This window comes from Lipotes vexillifer, unplaced genomic scaffold (genome assembly GCF_000442215.2).
Source record: "Lipotes vexillifer unplaced genomic scaffold, Lipotes_vexillifer_v1.1 scaffold62, whole genome shotgun sequence".
NCBI classification, from domain to species: domain Eukaryota; kingdom Metazoa; phylum Chordata; class Mammalia; order Artiodactyla; family Lipotidae; genus Lipotes; species Lipotes vexillifer.
The window spans coordinates 222,619-243,897 of NW_006770167.1; the positions used below are offsets into that span (position 1 = coordinate 222,619).

Sequence of the window (21,279 nt, forward strand, 5' to 3'; positions counted from 1 at the left end):
GTTGCATCATTCAATCTGCCATACAAAATCAGGAACTTCTATTCAATTACATATTTTAATTAGAAATGTACATACAGTGAATATACAAGAAGGCTATTTTATGTAAACTGTAGCTCATTCATCCAGATCTGTACCTGTAACTTCTTTAGCTCACTAAAAATTTAAAACTTGAATCAGTTTTAAAGTTCAATTTGAAAATATTTGTCTTATAAACATAGCTTAAAATATCCCATGCAGTAGCAGAAGAAACAAAAAATTTAATACACGGACTACTGCGTATACTTGAACAGATTACTTTTCAATCTAGAAAAGAATGTGAGTAGCCCACTTAATTTGTATCAGCAATATAGATGTCATTGTATAAACTCCTGAAGTGATTTTTTTTCCACTTTATCAGTTCGAATATAAGAGAAACAACCACTGCTATTATCAGAGATCCCAGTGAGTTTCCCAACTGACTTTACAATTTTAATTGCATTTACAAGTGTAAACAGCTCTGAGCACCATTTATTTCTTCAGCAGCTTTTGAAAGGGAATGAATCTAAATGCAATTAAATAAGTTGATACTTTTGAGAACCTGAGTTATAAGTAATTTCCAAACCAGTTCAACAAAAATTGCACTAAAACTTCCTTACTAATAAAAATTCTGAGTGCCAATATAATTGACACCTTAACTATCATAAAATCTTAAAACATATCACAAAGATGTCCATGTAACTGTGTCTTGAGTTCATTATTAGAGAACCAAGACCTTACTTGGCAACTATAATTGCTAATATTTTTTAAAAGTATGTACTAGTTTTTTTATGGATAGAGGCTGTTTAGAAATTTATATAGGCAGTACATTTCTTTTTTATTTATTTATTTATTTATGGCTGCGTTCTTTGTTTCTGCGTGTGGGCTTTCTCTAGTTGCGGCGAGCAGGGGCTACTCTTCATTGAGGTGTGAAGTCTTCTCATTGCGGTGGCTTCTCTTGTTGCCGAGCACGGGCTCTAGGCACATGGGCTTCAGTAGTTGTGGCACACGGGCTCAGTAGTTGTGGCTCATGGGCTCTAGAACGCAGGCTCAGTAGTTGGGCGCACTGGCTTAGTTGCTCCACAGAATGTGGGATTTTCCTGTACCAGGGCTCGAACCCGTGTCCCCTGCATTGGCAGGTGGATTCTTAACCACTGTGCCACCAGGGAAGCCCCTAGGCAGTACATTTCTGTATGAACAGTGGTATTTTAAAAAGTTAAGCTGTTTCTATTCAATAGTTTTCTTTTTAAAGTCTTCCCACTTTCATTTCTGATTTTGTTACACCATTCTCACATACTTTGAAAACCCTCCCACTAACCCATCTGGCATGCTATCCCCATTTTTATTCTTTAAATTCCTCTTTAGGATCAATTTGCTTTAAGAAAACTCAGTTATACTCATAAAAGAGCAAGAGACACTCAAATGTAGACCTTCCTGTCTACCTATCAGTGTCACCCTTTTAAAATAAATATATTTCCATGCATATATTTAATATGCCTATTTTAATAACATAATTTTTCCTCTCACAGGATGATACTCTCAATGGCACTAAAAAATAGCCACAAAACCCAAAACACTTAAGAGTTCTATGACATGTCCCATTACCTTCTGCTTTTACCCCCAGCCTCTTGAAGAAGATCTTACTTATGATTTGGTGGTAATTATGCAATCTTTCCCTGATGGTTCCCTAGCTGGTCCTGTCAAACAGTACCATCTCTCAGGCGACTACACTGATGCTACATGCCTTTTATTTCACACGTTTTCAAATATCATATCATCTGACTGCCTTATGCATGTATACTCTCTGTCAAATTCCTTCTGAATTTGACTACTATATTTTATTTCTCAAAGGACTGGCTTCATATAATTTGGTATTCCATAGGTAGAGCAAATATAATACAACCAATAGTTGGATGTAAAGCTGTAATACATGTTACCATATCAGTAGGAGACTGGAAAGCTCTAAGGGAGTAAGCACTTCGACTTTTACTACAAACTTAAAAGAACCAGAATTAGAGAACTGGCAGTATTAGTTTTCCAAATAGTGGGTTTGTGTGTTCTTTCTTAATTTTTAAATAAGACAAGATAATTTAGTTATGATTTAAGTTCCAGGTTGTTAACAGGCTGTGAAGAAATTTTAAGCACACTGCCTTTAGACATGACCAATATTTGTGCAACAATTCATGCAGTACTGCTTCAAAATCTTTTTTATGGAGGCTCACATTTTGCCCAGAGTAAAGAATTTTCCAAGAGTAAAGGTGTTTTCTTTTTATGATGATCTTATCTTGGTTGCTAGGAAAGGGAGAACAAGCACCTGCATGTTTACAGGTTGCCCATATTAAGCCATGTTTATGTACTTCTTTAAGTAACTGTTAACTGTAAAGATGGAGGGAGAGCTAAACTTTGTTGTACTAAGAATGAAAGGACTGAGCTGTTATGCCTTTGTTTTTGAGGATCAGTTTCCCATTTCTGATAAAAGGACTACAGGAAAAGTTCTGTAAGTAGAGGTGGCACACCCACAGCCTGAAGTCTGGATCCATACTGCAGCAAGTTAAGTTTAGCCTACAAGTGTTTTTTTTTTTTTTTTAAAGATTCACTTACAATTTTCAATTTCTTGGTTTTTCTTAAAAACAAAATCAGAAGATCTGACAGCAACTGGCTAGTAATGAGAAGCAGCTACTGCCTGAACATTGGGTAAGTGCTCTCCAATTCAAACAGTCCTTATCCTTCCTTCCGTGAGTGTGCAGGAACTTGTGACCTAGCAAGCTCCGGAGCCATGTTGGTTAGTGACTCTCATACTATACTCAGACTCTGTGATGACATAGCTCTGGATTGTTTCTGTGTAAATAATGGCTGTCCCAATGATGCTTTGACACCCAGAGCGACCAGGCTACTCTGCATTTGATGATCAAGCAGCAGCCAAGCCATGATTCAAGAAGAGTTATTACCATTATACCTACTGCTAGTCACACACGCAGTGGGAGGATGCTCAGATTGTCTATCCTGTCACTGACAAAAGGAGGATCAGCCCAAAGGTGGGAAGGCAAGGATGGATAGTTGGAGCACCTACTTCCTTCTTTAAACCCACAATAGGACAGGCTTCTACCTCTTGGAAAATTTTACCAGTTGTCCTATGTGCCTTAGTGAGTACTATGATAAACAGTGCTCCTTTCCCCACACCCTCATGCCACCTACAGTCTGCCGTATTCAAATACCCAACATAGTGTATTACTGGCAACTGTACTAAACCGATATACAGATGGGTTCAGCAACTTGCTTTTTCCACATTTTGAGAATCACTGCCTTAAAGAAAGACATACCAACAGGTGGTCTTTAGACAGCATATTTCTGCTTAGGAGATGTTTGTGCCATTTTAAAATTTTTCTGTGAGCTAAGAGGATTAAGAAGTTGGTCAAAGCAGCTTAATCCAATAAAGGAATTATAAGGGCAAATTTCAATCAGCAAAGTGTTCAGAGAGATGATGTTAAAAGATAAATCTCAACCTCAAATAACCAAGGTAGCCACAGTAGAACTGAGTTCTTTTATTGATGGATGTATAAACTGCAAATGATTTGTCAAAAAGAAAACCTTTCTCAGTGAATTTTACTTTTTCATTATAATGGTTGGGAAATTGGGGAAACACACCTACATAACAACTGTTTATTACTAACAGGGTACAAAAAAATAACAATCCACACTCAATTCTGCTCTCAAACTTAGCTACCTGTTTTAACGAGAAAGGTCCAATAGAACTCTCTGTGAAGATGGATACGTTCTCAATCTGTGCTATATAATAGGATAGCCACTAGCTACATGTGGCTATTGAGCCTTTGAAATGTAGCTAGTATGACGGAGGAACTAAAGTTTTAACTTTAATTTTAATTAACTTAAATTTAAATAACCATATTGTGGTTAGGTTACCACATGGGACAGGGCAGCTTGTCCACAGGTAACTGATGAAGTGAAAGGGTACTTGGAAAAAAAAATGAATGGAAGCTATCCATGTTCAGGATACTAAGCTCACAGCAGCACAGAATATAAAAAGCTAAAACTGTTTTTCTAGCACATTAAAATATATTATATTTAGACTATAATTTTTAAGTGGTACAAAGAATTAAAAGTTATATTATAAAAATTTTTAAGTCAATAATCCGGTTGACCCAAGTAACCCTCTACTTGTTCCATTTTTCTCCTAAATAATACTTCCCTAAAAATAGGCAAGGTTAAAAATATACACATTACCTAAACAAAAGACAGTCTGGAAAAAAGGCTTTCATAGTAACACTGGATGAAAGAGGATAAACCATTAAGACAAAGGAAATTTATGGGTTCAAAAGCCAGAAATGCGATAGCCATATGCACTCTGCCCTTTAACTCCTGAACTGCCCGCCATCTGCCCAGTTAAGGTTTTGACTGATTTATTTTCTTAAAAATAAGAAAAACAAAATGAAAAGCTGTCCTGCAGCTATTTATAAAACTTCTGTTTTGCATCTCAACTTCTCTGCTTATATTTGAATCACTGTTCCTGAAATTCTAGTTGACTATTCCTTATATAAATGCTTGATAGCAATATCTATTAATTAGAGATTTACTAGCAAGCGAATTTGAAGGCATTTATAATTCAATTACTACTATAGGTAGTAAAAGGTAAAAATTAAGACTGATGGGAAACAATCACTACAATTCACCAACCATTTGATTAGAAAAACTAAAGATTAAAAAAAGGTGATAACTGATGAATCATACTGCAAAATATTAAAAAAAAAATTGTGACTGTGTATTATAATTGAATCATAGCAATTCTAGAGTAAAAAGAACTTTGATTAGAACAAAGGGTTTGGAGAACTAGTGTACAATAAAATCATTCCACGATGAAACAAAGTTTTAAAAATTATGGTACAATGCAATGCAACCTTTTACAAAAATATGAGCATAGTAGAATTTTACCTATTGACACGAAAAAGATGTTTCTGATATATTAAATTAAGACTGGTTATAAATAGTATATAGAGCCTGATTTCATTTTTTAAACACAATTTACCACGCACACATGCATACTCTACTGCAGAAAATAATTTAGAAAAACAACATACCAAAAATATTATGAGATTATTGGTAGATAGGTAGGATTATAATCTTAAAATTCTTCTTGCTTCCTGTATTTTGATTTTTCTGTAATAGGCATAGTTTGCCTTTTTAATGGGAAAAAAGACTATCATGGGAGAAAAAAAAATCTTTTCTCATTTTAAATAGTGAAAATTTAAAACATTAAAAAAAAATGCCCATAAGGAAACATTTCGGTTTGGGAAAGGAAATGGTGTTCCTTCCGAGACAAATTAGGTTTTGTACTGTATGTTCCAATGAACTAAGTAAAACAAAAAATTTACAGCTGAAATGGTAAAGATACACATACTTAAAATATCCCAATATTCTGAATATTTTTTTAAATTGAGAATTTCCTTAGGCTAACAATGTATCTATCAAAGGATAACCTTCAAATGAAAGAAGTCCCTCTCCCCCAAAGTAAGATTATAACGACAATATAGTTTTATCTGGCAATCCTTGTTGGAGACCCGGAAGACTTCAAAGGGAATGAGGGAAAAAGACACTGATACATGAACAGAATTCATACTGTTGAAAGAAACTGTGGGGAAAGGATTGGCTGGGCAGCTCCTACATGAAGGAAATTACGGCAGTTAGAGCAGAAAAATCTACTGAAAGCCAAATCATAAGAAGGTAAACTCAGGATAAAGTCAAACCTCCTCAATGTATATAAAACAATGAATTATTTTGGCAATGGAGGAGTTGTTCAATATACAAACAAATCATAGTAATCTTTTCAGTAGAATTTCATCTTTTCAGATGAGATGAAAACAAAACCCTTCTATATTTCAATTTAAATCAACAGGAACATTTGCATCACATACTATATTTACCAAAGAGCTCCTATATTCATCATTCTGTGATCCTCACAGCAGCACTGTGTACACAGGCAACAGTGTAATTTATCATCACCTCTATTTAATACATGTACTCCAGAAGTTAAGCAGTTGCATACTTGGAGGAAGAAGTCAATGGTTCAAAACAGAGGGAACTAGATAAACAAAAGTGTGGAAGTGAGAAAGAAATGGAGGAAAAGAGAGGGAGCGAGAGCATGCACAAATGATTGGCTTGTAGAGTGCCTTTTGAAGGGTAATGAAAGATCAAGGTAGCCAGTTAAGCAGATACCTGGTCATGAAATGTCCTACGTTGTCATGTTAGGGAGTTAACAGCCTAACCAGAAGAAAGTAGTAAGGAATCGAAGAGTTCTAAGAAAATGAACAGCATGCTCAGATTTGCATTTTAAAGACCTTTCTGGTGATACTGAGAGAGAACTAGGGGTGTGCGGTAGCGATGGGGAAAGGGGGATAAAGTCTATGAAACTGATTAAGTGGGTCTTGAAGTAGTATTGTTAAGAAGGAATAAAGGCCTGGTCAAAGGTGTAGCAGTGGGAATGAAAAGTCAGGAACAGATTGGGGAGAATCAACAGGACTCGGGGACAGACTGCATGGAGAGGGTGGGTGGGAGGGAAGCAGTGAGGGAACAGGGTTGCTGCAAGGCCACAGGCCAATTTGCCTTTGAGAACTGAAAAACCATCCCTGCCAGGGTGCATGGCTTGAAAAGCAGAGCTTAGGTAAGATTTCTGCCATAATTCCTCACTGCATCTACACAATTTTATGTGGACAGTCCTGAAGAAACTGGAACCATTCATTCGCTAAGGGCAGTTTTTCAGTTTGGTCCTGAAACCACCTGCAAGAGTCAGCTGGGATTCTTATTAAAATGCAAATTCCTAGACTCAACCGTAGACCTACTGAAACAAAATTTCTGGGGTATAGGGCCTGGAATTCCATGTGAACCAAAGATGAAGGAAATAAAAATGCATGTGTATATGGAAATAAGGAGAGAAATTTAGTTTGAGAAATGTAAATTCAAAACAGCTGTAGAATATCTAAATGGAGAGGTCCAGCAGGTGGTTGGATATATATTGATAAGTCTGGTGCTTAAAAGACAGATTTGGCCTGTGATATGTTTGTGGAGTTCCATAAGCTTACAGAGGTACAGCTGAAGCCAATGCAGTGAAAGAAACAGACGAGTGCAATATGAGAAAAAAAGAAAGACAAGGACAGAATTCAATGAAACACTAGTATTTCAGGGACCTGTAATAAGCAGTGACCCTAGGAAGAAAAGAGGGCAGAAATAAGAGGCCCGAGATATTTTATCACAGAACCCAGGGAGCTGAGTGTTTCAAAAAAGAGGGAAATGTTAAATGTCAGATTTTGAAAACGGCAGGAACATGAACCTATTTATTGTGTTGATAACTAGAAAGTCACTGATGAAAGCAAAGGAGGTATGCCAGTTACAGGGGCATGGAAGATTAAGCTGGGAGGAGAGACAGAGGGAGACAATGAATGAACACTGTTCTTTCAAGAACTATGGCTTAAGGGAAAAAGAGGAAAGCTTTTTCCCTTGATTTTTTCTTTTTTTTTAAACATGGGCGACATGAGCATTTCTGCCATTCTAATCATCTTTTTGGTCAATCTGCCAGGTTACAACGGAGAAGATAACTGTAGGTAGGCAAGATGATGTGTCAATATACGATAAAACAAATGAAGGAGAGGATAAATAAATGAATGAAGAGTGGGTGGTAGAAAAGAGACAGAATGTAAGAAGCATGAAATTAAATTGTTCTATAATTAGTCTCTACCGAGAATTGTGATATTTTCTTTCTGTAGATACGACTGCTATTTCATTTGGTTAGTAAATACACTGGTAATCTAAGGCTGAGTTTTATGGAGAACTGTCTGATTTACTATATAGGAATTATATTTTATTATATTGTATTTATTCTACTTTGTAGTAGAAATATAGCCAAAATGTTGATTGACATTGAATTGAAACTTGATTGTTGATATATTGAAATTATTCTGGTGAGATCTGGTCAAGATTATGAAAGATACTTTAATACTAAATAACAGAAATGTGCTCAGGGCAAATACTGCAAACAGTGTTAGTGAGGAAGTAGTAAGAATACAAAACCTTTAAAATCTTTCCCAACATTTAAAGATACTAAAGATCCTCTTTAATATTTGAAGATAAAAATACAGAAGTATGAATAAAAGAGGACTTCATGTTAATTTTGAAACACTTCCCCTCCAATAACACCAAACTTCAACATGTGAACTCTGTTTTCAAAACAGACTAGGAATTATCATTCACTAAATTCACTGTAGATATTATTCCACCAGTTATCATGAGTTTTAGATATTAAAGATGTCATTTAAGTATATCTGTATAACACTTTAGAGGTTGGAAGGCGTTTTTACTGTCTATTAATCTCCACATTATATAGGAAATAAACACTGTGAATTTTAAATAAGGTAATACATGGAAAAATGTATCAGCGATTGAATTTATTCTTCATAAAAGGCAAATAATCCTATATCGCCTTCCAGTGTACCATATAACTTATTCTAATGTCTTTTCTGTCCTCTCATGTAAGCTCCTCAAGTTTATGTTTGTTTTGTTAACTGCCTTATCCTTAGCTACTAGAACAATTTCTGGCACACAGCAGTTGCTCAATTAATATTTACTTAATCAATGTGTATAAAAATTGCTATGAACATAGCTTTAACTCTGAGATTCAGATTTTGATGGGTACACACAAACCATTATTTTGCCTTACTGTTTTACAGTTGAGACAGTAATGCCAAAAAGCTAACAGAAATAGATACACTAGTTTAAATTTTTTTGTAAATAAACAGACACTGTTCCCCTTTATTACAAACTATAAATCTAAGGCTCAGTGTTTAATGGGTTTATTCCCCTTATCTAAATCCTAATGTGTGCCAAACTAGATTAGAATAATTTAAATCCACTCTAACTAGAATTATAGTTGATAACATTTTGATAATTCTGCAATGTTACTTAGCCACTTTGATTTCAATCATTTATACATTTTGCAGGTAACACCTTATCTGAAATTCAGAATGTTAATATCCTTTATAATGTGGAGATTAAATTAAGATGCTGTAAAAGCACCTTTGAACATCTACAGTGCCTTATAAAGTTATGTTGTCTTACCACCTGTTTCTTCTCTCTCTTTCTGGAAAAGTGTTCCAGGCGACTACCAGGGCAGATGAGCAAAAGGGAGATAGCGTGCCATTCCAGGATTGGTGCTAATCTTTTCACTGTTGTTTGCACTGTCTGCCTCCACTTACTTAGAACCCTATTTCCCCTTCAGAGGAAGACTAATCAGGATAAGTATGTTAGCCTCTATTACTTGAATGGTTGGAAGGACAGAGAGCAGTGTTAGAAGAATTGCCTCATCACCAGCTGCCACCTGTATGATTCTGTAGCAAATGTCAGTGTGCAGCTCAACTTCCTTGTCCCTTCTAGGCAGGGACTAGCAAGACTGTCATGTGTGCGTCTCTTCTTCCTAGTTCTTTCCTTCTCTCTGATAATCATCAATCTAATCCAAGAGTTCTAAAAGACCACATTTTCTTGACAGACTATTTAGATTGTAATCTATACGGAGATTGCATCATCCCACTCTCTTAGGTCATGAGAAATGTCTATTTTTGGATATCCCACCAAATGTGTATTAATCAAATAATATCATAGGTAGAAGTAACTTTTAAAAAGCAAGCATTTCTTGGGACCCAAATTTTGTTCCTTGCTTGAACATTCACATTTGTGTAATTCATCTGTAACTCTGCCTGAAAGTTACTTAATATCTCCTAGATTCTTAAGAGTTCACGTAATTTTTTTTGGAAGGAGAAATGATTTAGGCACTTGGACTTTTTGGAATCAGATACCTTAGGTTTGGACTTCTAAGCTGTGTGATTTTGGACTAGTTTCCCAGACTCTCTACTCATTTCCCTCATTCATCAAATCGGGATAAGCTAGCACCTAACTCATATATTTATTAAGAACGAAATGATGCATGTAACACAGAATACCTGACAAACAATACTATTATTTAGGTAAGTCACTTACCTAAAAGTGTAAATCCCTTAAGTATCTGACAGTTGGACTAGCTTCTCCCAACTAGAGAGTGATTATTTCACTTCTTCCAGAGTAGAGACAGAAACTTATCTTTGTCTTCTTTCTTCACAGGCATTATTTTGCATGCAACAGAAAAATTACTCTTTATTTCGGGGCAGCTAACTTCTCTTTATAAACTCTCTAGTAACAGTTATTCAAATTATTTCAACCATGAAAAGTGCATCCCTTTTCTGAGAATAGATATTAATATTTTTGACCTAAGTATTAAAAGATTTTCAATCTAGATTTGTTTCCGTATAACCCATAAAACATTTCTCTTCATCTTTGTCAACACACTGGAAGGAATGAATTATGAATTTGAATCAGAATGTCATTTTTATCTATTTTAACCAATCCTTTAGTTATAATTATGATGTTTCTATTAATAAGATATTCTGGGTTGTATATTGTTTCTTTGTTTTCAACTTAAAATCACTGATTTAAAGAACATACTTTTATTATTACTGATTTAAAAAGCACTCTGGATCATCAAATACCTTGGGGGTCATCATTATGAGCAAACATCACTATGCTGAGGTGTTCTGAATAACAAGAGTTGCAGTGTGTAAATGAATGTAGAAACTCCCACTCTAAACACAGCTCTGTTTAAGACTTCTTGCTCTGTGTTTGGAGAAAAATACTATGTCTGTTTTCTACCTTCCTGATTGAAAAAGATAACCAGATATCACTCTTAGTATTATTCGCTACATTTTTCTTTTGAATATGATACAAAGTTCTTCTATTAGTAAGATTTGTAAAACTTTTAGGAGACTCCAGAAAGATCTCAGGCAATTCTGTGAAAGGGCAGAAAAATAGCAGAAGAGTTGCACTGTGGGCCAGTTTAAGGGAAAAATATAAAAAAAGACAGTTCTCTCAAGTCTCCTTTAGACTGATCCACTCATCAATCACATACTCATTCATAACTTCTTGCCAGTCCTTGTACTACTGATTATATACTAGTAAATAAAAGACTCTAATCCATGTCTTTACACAATTAGAAATGGGGGAGGGGTGGTGCATTAAACAAACACATAAGCAAATAGTTACAACAAATTATAGCAAGTGCCATGAAGGAAAGGGTGCTATGAGGACAAGCAGGTTGGGGCTGACAGCGGTGGCAGGGTCGGGATGAAGTGCTAGGGCAGGGAAGACCGCTTTGAGAAGAGCCTTTCCAAGTGCCAAGGCAGACAGGTTCTTTCCTGCGGTGCTGCCTTGCACGCATTTTTGCCAGGCATGTAAGTCCGTACCTTCTCCACGGTGTGCTTCCAACCCCAACGCTTCTGATCGCAGGGGTGGAGGTGAATTCACTTATTTAATTTATTTACTCATTCATTTTGAAAGGAGATACACGTGGTACAGGAATAATAGTTTAACTTTAGACATGTAGTTGGAAGTACTTATGGGCTATACAAGTGAAGATGTGTACAAACTAGTTGCATATATAGATGTGTAGCTTGGGGATGGGGAGAAAGAGGTAGGAGGAGATCTGCTACTTATCAGCACATAAAAGGCCATGAAAGCCCAGACAGAGCTACGACGGAAGGTCTAGGACAGAGCATGCCAACATAAAAAACAACAACAAAAAAGACACCACAAAGATGATCAGGACTAATCAGAGGCATTAGGAAAACCAGTAAGTGAATGCCATCAACATAGCAGGGCTGGTGTGCAATTTAAAACTTAAAATATGGCAAAGGTCAATGTCCATTTCTCACAATGGTTACAACTGCTCTGACACCAGAGACCTGATCTGAATCCCTTCTGTGTCAATTACTATCTATATGACATTAGGGTAACTTTATTTGACCTCAGAACCTTCATTTTGCCACATATAATTGAGAATACTACTATTTATCTCTTAGTCCTGATGAGAGACCTCTATAAACATTAGCTGCAATAAATGCTCCATTATGCTTAAAAATCAGTTGGTAAAGTAAGGGTGTACAGCCACCCTAGTCACTTCTACAAGCATTTTAGCCATACACTGTATCACTAAATAGGAGCAAATAAATATTAATCATTTCCTATTTAAAACGTACATGGGCATACACCTGTAGCTGAACTGACAGAATAGTCACACACACAGTGGGAATTCCCTGGAGGTCCAGTGGTTAGGGCTCCGTGTTTCCACTGAAGGGGGCACAGGTCGATCCCTGGTCAGGGAACTAAGATCCAGCATGCTGAGTGGCGTGCCCGCCCCTACCCCGCCAAAAAAAACAAAACCAGAAGTAACTTGCCTATGGTCTCACAGCTACTAAATGTGGATTCAAATCCAGAGAGTCAGGCTCTGGAGTGAGTGCCCCCACCAGGAGTTTTTGGACCTCAGTGGCACAGAATTAGGAACCTGTGCTTTAATCACCACGCTACAATTGCTCTGCAGCTTCACTGTGAGCATCAAGAGCAAACAAATAAATCTGAGCACCGCTGCTTATACTGTCAAGTATTCTTGGAACAAATGGCAACAACTGGAGTTCAGCCTTTTGAATTAGATTCTGGCACAATAATTTCAAGATTAAGAAATAAAAATATAAAAACTGCTCTTACTGGTAACATTTGAGAACCAGTATGACACAATAAACTTAGGTATCTCGCCAAGAAAACCCAACTAGTAAGTGGCAGGGTCAAGATTCAAGGCCAGGTCTGAGCCCAAGGCCCACATGTTCAATCACTAGAGCAGAAGTGGAGCAGTAGCAGATGTATCCAGCTGCAGAAAAGCAATCTTTCCTGTAAAGGTATGAGGAAGGTGGAATTACCATGTTAGTCTGTCATGAACAGAGGCTGGGAGAAAGCAGGAAGTAGTTTTCCTAAGTTTATAACATCTAACTTACCTATAATGAGCAGTAGCGTTAATCATCATATTTTATGTACTGAGATGGGTCAGAAACTTGAATATTCTTATAAGCTTTTTGGCAACAAGTTCACATGAGATCTGGCTGCATGCCCATCCTCAGAATACAATGCCTCATTCTCTAAAAATCCCTTCCAGTTCAAACTCCTGGGTTAGAAGAATCACCAGAGCATTACTTGTTGGTCTTAGTTTTAGCTCAAATAGTTTGTCTTCAATGTGGTAACCTTTAATTACTAGAAAGGCCTCTCTATGGCCGATTTTGCTAGGTGCATACTCAATGTCCTTTGTCCCTTTCTTTGGAAAACACTGATTTTACTTGGAGCAGCTTCTCTTGAAAGGACAGTGGAATGTATAAGAAAATGTTAGGTGGGACTTTAGGAAAAGCTCCTTTTTAGATGCAGGAGAGAATGCTAACATGTATCTTTTGTCAGATGTCCTTTCTTTTCTGTCTGAGAATAAGGAAGCAATGGCTGGAGTTCTAGCATCCACCCTGGCTCATGAGATGACTGACAATGGCAAATATGTGTTAAGGAAAGTAGATTAGAAAAACAGAAGCAGCTTGAGTCTTTCTGATCATGGAGCTACCATACCAACTCCAGACTCAACTTCTTTTAATATGAGACATATAAATAACCATTCCATCTTATTTCATCATTATTATTTGGATTTTCTATTACATACAGCCAGACCTAACTCCTAATGGAATATACCATTCCAACTGAAATTCATGTACGATCTCAATTTTAAATTCATCCTAGACTTTAAAATTAGAAAGCTTAAAGTTAAAAGGAGAAAAAGTTGGGAGTAACTAAAAAGAGGCCACCATTATTAGGACTGGGATAAGAATCTGGAACCTGGCTCCTCAGATATGGGTTGTTAGTTAAGTCACAAGTTTTTACCAGATGTTGTTAGCCTAGTTTTATTTTTTAAAAATATTCTCTAATTTAAAGTTATCACCAATTAAACCTACATTTCACTTCTACCCTCCCTACTCCTGTCCAAATAATGAGATTTTACTATCAGAGCCATTTAAAAAGTGTTCAAATTTATTTAAAGTAGAATTAAAAGGCAGTTAAAGAAAAAATAAATTAACCTTTCACCTGTATTTCTAAGTATATCAAAGATAGCCAAGCTGAAGTTCAAAAGGAATATTAGGCTTTATATTTAAAAGTGCTCTTTTAGTTAATAGCAAGGCATGATGTTTGTCATTACGGGAAACAAGAGAAAGAGGTTAATGCCAGATTGAATTAGCAATATACAGTCTCCTTATCACAAGTAAAGTGGTGGGCTTTTACTTAAGTAGAAAGATGCTGATGTGCCAGAAGCAAGTCAGAGGAAGAGCTGTTAACAGGCTTTGAGTAGTTAATAATCAATCTTGACTTCCAAGCTAAGTCAAGATTTAATACTGAGATTCAAACTGCTTCCAGACTACTGACCATGTGAACCATGTTTTGGTCAAAGATACAGAGAATCAAGGAAGAATGAGATTAAAAGTGAGCATTGGGTTCACCAGCGCCTTAACCAAGAGAAAACACCTATAGACTTCTCTTGCTGGAAAGATTACTAAGGATCTGCATTAGGGTCTGTTTCTAGAAAAGTTCCTGGGAACTTCAACAAATTAGAGGAGAATGAAGTCTGAGATGGATTTTACAGTCCAAGATGGACTAGTAGGCATTAAAAATGCTTACTAATCAACTAGCAAGATCAACTCACACTGAAAACTTTGGCATAAGAAGAATTGATCTTGTCTTATAAAAAAGTTTCTCTTGGGCTTCCCTGGTGGCGCAGTGGTTGAGAGTCCGCCTGCCGATGCAGGGGACACGGGTTCGTGCCCCGGACCGGGAGGATCCCACATGCTGCGGAGCGGCTGGGCCCGTGAGCCATGGCCGCTGAGCCTGCACGTCCGGAACCTGTGCTCCGCAACGGGAGAGGCCACAACAGTGAGAGGCTTGGGTACAGGAAAAAAAAAAAAAAAAAAAAGATTCTCTCTATAGAATAGAAAGGAAGTCAATTATTAGAGGAAGGTATAAATACTAATTATTTGCACAGTATTTTGGTACAAAATGAAAACTGACAGTATGAAGTAATAGATTGGAGCCCTGGATCTCTCTCCCATCCCCCAGCTGTAGTTTCATTTCTGACTTTCTTATATTACAGTTGAGTTTCATTACTGGCTCCTGACCACTCTGGGCTACCTTCCTCCCAGACTTAATAGCCTAGGTAATGGTAGTTGGTAAATAACTTTATAGATTTTAGCACCATGAACCATGAGGCATATTAATGTATTTGATCATACATGCATATAGTGTCTTAGTGTCAAGGACAGGCCATCAGTATTAAGAAGTTTAAGCATCTATCTCCTAATCCTAGAAGTGGACAAGTAATTCTAATGGTGAATTATAAGTGCCCCCTGCACCAATCTCCTTAAAGTGCATTTCTTAGGTCCTTGAAATATATCACCTATGGGTTGAAAGTATATGAAATGTAGGTACTCGTTTACTTTTAAGTACTGTAAAGTCACAGAAAAAAAGGCAACTTAGAGCCAAGCTCAGAATATGAAATCTCTCCTACAAGATTAGACTGTCTTTTGTTATTTCTTTCTTTCATCTTCATTTTATAAATATATGCATGAGCACATTTTAAAAAATTTGATTAGACTAGTTTTGATTTGACATAAGCAACATTTGATTAGAGCAGTTTTGATTTGACATAAGTAACAATCCAAAAGGTGTAAAATATTTTTGTTTACGACAAACCTGTGGACTCAAAACTACCCTAAAAATTCCAAGAAAATTTTTATCTAGCCTCTTAGCTGAAAAAAGAATAGAAGGCTTTAGAGCAAACTCAGCAATTAGAAAACTAAGAAACCAAGTAACAGCAACGTTACCATACTACAAAAAAGTTATACCAAAAATAGTAAAGTTAAATGTCATATTTTTTTAAAGTCCCTCTTATCTATTTATTGATTGGCACTGTGCTGAGAATTTGGTAGGGGAAAGAAAACTTCAAAAACATTTCAAAAGGTTTACTGACATAGACAAAGAATAGACTTTGTTATTTTTCAGGTATGTGATTACTTTATTATCACTTTTTACTATTGATTTTAAAAAAAACCTGTATACTGGGCTTCCCTGGTGGCGCAGTATTGAGAGTCTGCCTACCGATGCAGGGGACACAGGTTCGTGCCCCAGTCCGGAAGATCCCACATACTGCGGAGTGGCTAGGCCCGTGAGCCATGGCCGCTAAGCCTGCGCGTCCGGAACCTGTGCTCCGCAACAGGAGAGGCCACGTGAGAGGCCTGCGTACCGCAAAAATAAATAAATAATAATAAAATAAAAACCTGTATACTGATATAAAAATCGAAATTTTGAGGAATTCAGGGTTCTCATTTCCCTCCTTTTCCCCTAAAATTCGTAATACTTAGAAAAAATCTCATGATATTAAAATGGTTATATGCACAAGCTCATCACTGTAGTAAATATAAAATGTATTGTATTTGTGAGATCTAGGAATTGACTTCAGATAAATTGAGAAGAAAATTCTAAAATAATTTTTCTTATGAAGATTTAATTGGCATTTAAAAATATAAAACCTTGAGTGTACATAGAATATAGAGTTCTAATACAAATTGAGAATAATTTTTGTCTTTTAAGTTAAAGACAACTCATTTCAACACATAGGGCTTATGACAAGCTTATATATTGAGATAAATGTTATCAGAGATGAAATATTTATAAGGTGGTACCTGAGGAATACTTCTATATTCTCTATACAATGATGAAGAACCAGTTAAAAGGCATTAAAAACAGGCTAGAAAAGCAAATATGAAAGTTTACATTTCTGTAGATAAATCCTATCACAGCATGAACAACACTAATGATTTAGCAGGAAGCACTGATAAGGAAAAGTTGGCTGACCGAATATCAAGGAGAGCAATTAGGACTCAGGAAAACAGGTTTCTAATATTAGCCCTATCAACTAAAATAACTACTGACAGTAGATCAATGGAATTAAAATCACATATACTAGAACTAGATTGGCAGGCTTCAAAGCCCAGCACTGTCATTCATTGCTGAGCAACTTCAAAGTGCATTTTTTAGGTCTTTTAGACTCCATCAACTTTAAAATGGATAATAGTAGCCATCCCAGAGCTATTCTGAGCTGAAATAGATAATCCATGTAAGGTGCTTAGTACAAGGCCTGGCACATAACAACAGCTTGCCATCACTGCTAGAGCAACCTTGAACAGTCCAACTACCTGGTTGCCAGTTTTCCTCAATGTAAATACAGGTTTGGCTGAGTCATTTCTAATGCCTTTGCCCATCTAAAACTAAAATCTACAATGTAAAAGAATACATAGGGCCATCTCTATTTCTAAAGAACATACATTAATATCTTTCACTCTAGCATGATTAAGGACATGGTAATTTAAATGCTACAGAAGAATCATGTTTTTAAGTCATCCCTTTGCAATTAGTTATAATGCTACATTTACTAAAGCCAAAGTTTTATGCGTTCTATGCAACCCACAGGAAATCCATGATCTTCGATTGATTATCATGTTTAGCAACTACAGTTCTGAGTACAATGGCAAAACTGTCAAAACCAATATGATATTAAATGGAAAATGAATGTCATATAATTAACTCTACATGTTTGTAGTAGTCTACTTATGGTTGTAATTTTGACTTTTACTAGAGTATCTATATATATTAATTTGGCGCCTACAACAATTTCTGAAAAACAAGCCTTAATAGGAATCTCAAGGTACATAATCCTATTTTTTTTAATGGCAAGAACATTTGATATTTCCTATTTAATAAATAGAACAAGTAGTGATAATACAAATTAATCTAAAGATCTAACAAAATCTCTCTACTGAAATGTTAGAATTCAAAATTCAAATGGCAGGCCAACGTTTTTTATTGCCAGAATATTAAGATTCTTTTTTAGTGTGACTCATAAATATTTAAAAAAAATCAGAATTTATCATGGTAACATCAAGATTAAGAAAACATATCCCACATGTTTCTCAGGGACAAACTACTGATACCCACAGACACATTAACTGTGCACCAACCCAAATACTTTAATAGAGATTTTTTTTTTAAGTATTTGGAGAACTCTTTTTCACATACTCTTAGAGATACTACTGAGAAATTTTAAAAGCCTTTTTAGTTTAAAGGTGTGTGTGATCACTGAAAAGAGGTTATCTAAAAATTTTAAAATGTGTTGCAGATAGTAAGATAGCACTGGGGAAAAAAGTTCTAGCTCACCTCAATTAGGTACTAGCACCGTAGGCCAAAAGAATAAAATTACATTCGCCTATCAATGTAAATGTTTGGTTATGTTATTTCTTAATATTAAAACAAAACACACACACACGTGTGTTAAAATCTGACAACTTAATGAGCTCTCAAACCAGCAAAGTTTACTAGTCAATACTCATTCCTCATTTTTATATTAGTAAAATCGGGATTAATGCTGTGGGAGTTAAAAAAAAAAAGTTTCTCTTAAATTCACAGCTGTGCTACCTTCAGTTTCATTTCCAGAAACCCTTATCTTTAACAGATATCCACTTCATACTTGACACAATTTACAATCATTCAAGAAATTTTAGTTTTACCTTGTAACTAGTTCAGCATAAAGTAGTTCTGTAAAGTTCACGCCATAAAATTAATCTAGTGTCCTTACCATCAATATTTAGCTCAAAACAAACGTGGCAGAAGGAGAGTGTTTCTTTGTCTGTTCCCAGTTTACAAACACTGCAGATGTTGTCATCATTCAAATCAATGCTTACAAACTGCTCCTCCTCGTTCATAGTGCCCCTGTTAAGAAACAGAAAAAGAAAGTTACACAATTTCAAGAACTTGCCATTAACGGCAATATTAGGAACTTCTAGGAAGACAGAAGGATGCTGTTCAGGTTATCTAAAGCAACAGCCCCATCAAACAAGCACTGCCATACTTGTACTTCATTATACTTTTATTGAGCAAAGCCACAAAGCTAGTAAAACTTAAAGCCTAGCCGTAAGTGACACTACGCCTAAGCGCCTTTTACGGTCTTGTGTTTTATTTAGTTGAGGGGGTCTGAGGGAAAGCAGTTTTCGGGTATTCTAGCCCACCCCCATCCCTGACTAGGTGAAGGATCTTAGCAGCGACACCTATTCAGCTACCGGGGTCAACCTACTTAACGCTCTTAAAGGTAGGACGAACGATCTGCTCGGGACACTGCTTTGCTAACTTCATTGTGGGAACCTCAGATGCGTTTCGCTAGCTCGGCGTAGCGAGGTTTCCTATTCGAGATCCGGGGCAGGAAAATGCACATGGAAAAGTGAACCCTAGGGAGGGGGCCCGGCCGCTTACAAAGCACCCTCACGGAAGGTCGGGCAGCGGCTCCGCTGTGCGGCCCGGGCACGGCCGGAGGCGGGGTGGCCAAGCAAGGCTGGGGGTCCCGGAGCCCGGCCGGCGGGAGCGCCGCGTCCCCTCGCCCCGGGCTTCCTCCCACCCAGGAAGAAGGCGTTCGAGGGCCACGGCAGCTGGTCCATCTGGACTCAGCGCCTCTGGGAGCCGGGTCCCCGGCGTTGGGGGCGCGCGCTTGCCCCTCAGGGTGCCGCGAACCCGTGTCATTTTCTCCGACCGTCCGTCGGAGCAGCCCGCGCGGAACAGCGCCAGGGGCTGCGGGGCTCAGAGTGCGAAGGCGGCGGGACCGAGGGGGCGGGGACCGGGGCGCAGGCAGTCGGGGGCAGGGGAGCTGGGGCTTTACCGTCCGGCTTCGCGCGCCGCCGCAGCCGATTCGCGCGGCCCAAGCTCATCCACTATTGTTTCCGGCCGCAGCACAGGCGGCCGCAGCGGAGAAGGCTGCCGTGCGCTGGCCCCGCCCCCTCCCGCCGGTGCCATCCCTCGGAGGCTCTCGGGGGGATGGGGGACGGCGCGGCTGATAGCGAAGCCGCGCGCTCGCTCGGCGGCCGCGGGCACCGCCGCTCCCCTGCTGCACCGACGCCGCGGCCTCAACTCGGATTTTCTCCTGATTCCGCGCCTCTTGACCGGGGTCTCTTACCGCTCTGTGGAAGGTAGCTCCTCGCACGCCCCCTCCTCTTGGCAAGTAGATAGAGGAGTCCGTTACCACCTCCCCCTTCAGGGTAGTGGAAACTACTGCCCCCGGGCGGGGGCCGCAGGGGCGGGGGCAGAAAAGTGACGAGTGGATGGGTGAGAGGGCCAGAGATGCGTGGGTGGAACTTCGTGTGAAATCGGTAGACTGAAGCAAAATAGTATCATTTGATCTTTGAGTTAGGTGCCAGTTGAAGTATTTAATGAGGGAAAAGTTCGTTTTCAAGTTTCATAATTTAGGGATAATCTTAAATACAGAAGCTTATTTTTTACAGATTGTCTTAGAAATAGGGCGCCCCTCCCCTGTAATATGGCGCATTCCTTCCACGCCCACGAGGATAATCTCGGAGCCCCACCTCTTACTTTAGGTTCTGCCTCTTTAAAAAGTTGATCTCTTTTTGCCCACTTTGCTTGACATTTTAAACCATTTTTTTTAAGGTTATAATTCATGTAACACTTTCACTTACATTTTCTATTGTAATCCTCAGAACAGCCAGAGAAGAGAAACGAAAAGAGTTCTCTTCTTTTGCATCCTAAAAATGACTAACCCAGATTATCTATTGATTAGAAACAGAGCTGGGACTTGAACCCAAGGCTGCTGACGTAAAATCGCTGCTATTTTCCAGAGCATCATAAACAGCTGTCCTGATTACACCAACAAAGAAAGGGGACTAGGTTGTCAGTCTACATGTAACCGGTGGTAGGAATGGATTCCATAGACCTTTGGAACTTTTAGACCAAATTGGCACTTGATATAAACCATCAGTGCCCCAGAAAAAGTGGTCTGTGTTTTTGCTACTTGAAGTGTAGGCGATGAACCAGCAACATTGGCCTCACCTGCCTGGTATCTTGTTAGAAACGTAGACTATCGAGTCTCACCCAAGACTTCCTGAATCAGAACCTGCATTTAACAAGACCCCCCAGCTGGTTCCTATGCAGATGAAAGTTTGAGAAGCACTAATTGAAATAGAAAAATCTATGCGTTTTTGACTTGAATTTCACATTCTAAGTAAATATGACTAAAGTGTCTTACATCTTGGATTCTACCCATCTTTTCAATGAAAGTGCTTTCTAAAATCACTAACAAGGGACTTCCCTGGTGGTCCAGTGGGTAAGACTCTAGGCTCCTAAAGCAGCGGGCCTGGGTTCGATCTCTGGTCAGGGAACTAGGTCCCACATGCATGCCACAACGAAGATCCTGTCTGTGTGCTGCGGCTTAACGAT

The 21,279-nt window shown here is 38.0% G+C and overlaps 1 protein-coding gene across 1 annotated transcript in view; it reads right to left on the reverse strand.

The window, feature by feature from the left end:
• CUNH21orf91 (chromosome unknown C21orf91 homolog) overlaps nucleotides 1-19,777 on the reverse strand; it is a 27,111-nt gene extending 7,334 nt beyond the window's left edge. Inside the window, exons 1-2 of the mRNA XM_007446044.1 lie at nucleotides 19,712-19,777; nucleotides 18,641-18,774 (exon numbers count right to left, since the gene is read on the reverse strand). Coding sequence (XP_007446106.1) covers nucleotides 18,641-18,767 — 127 coding nt within the window. The 5' untranslated portion in view covers nucleotides 18,768-18,774; nucleotides 19,712-19,777. The remainder of the gene's footprint in view (nucleotides 1-18,640; nucleotides 18,775-19,711) is intronic.
• Nucleotides 19,778-21,279: the final 1,502 nt, after the last annotated feature.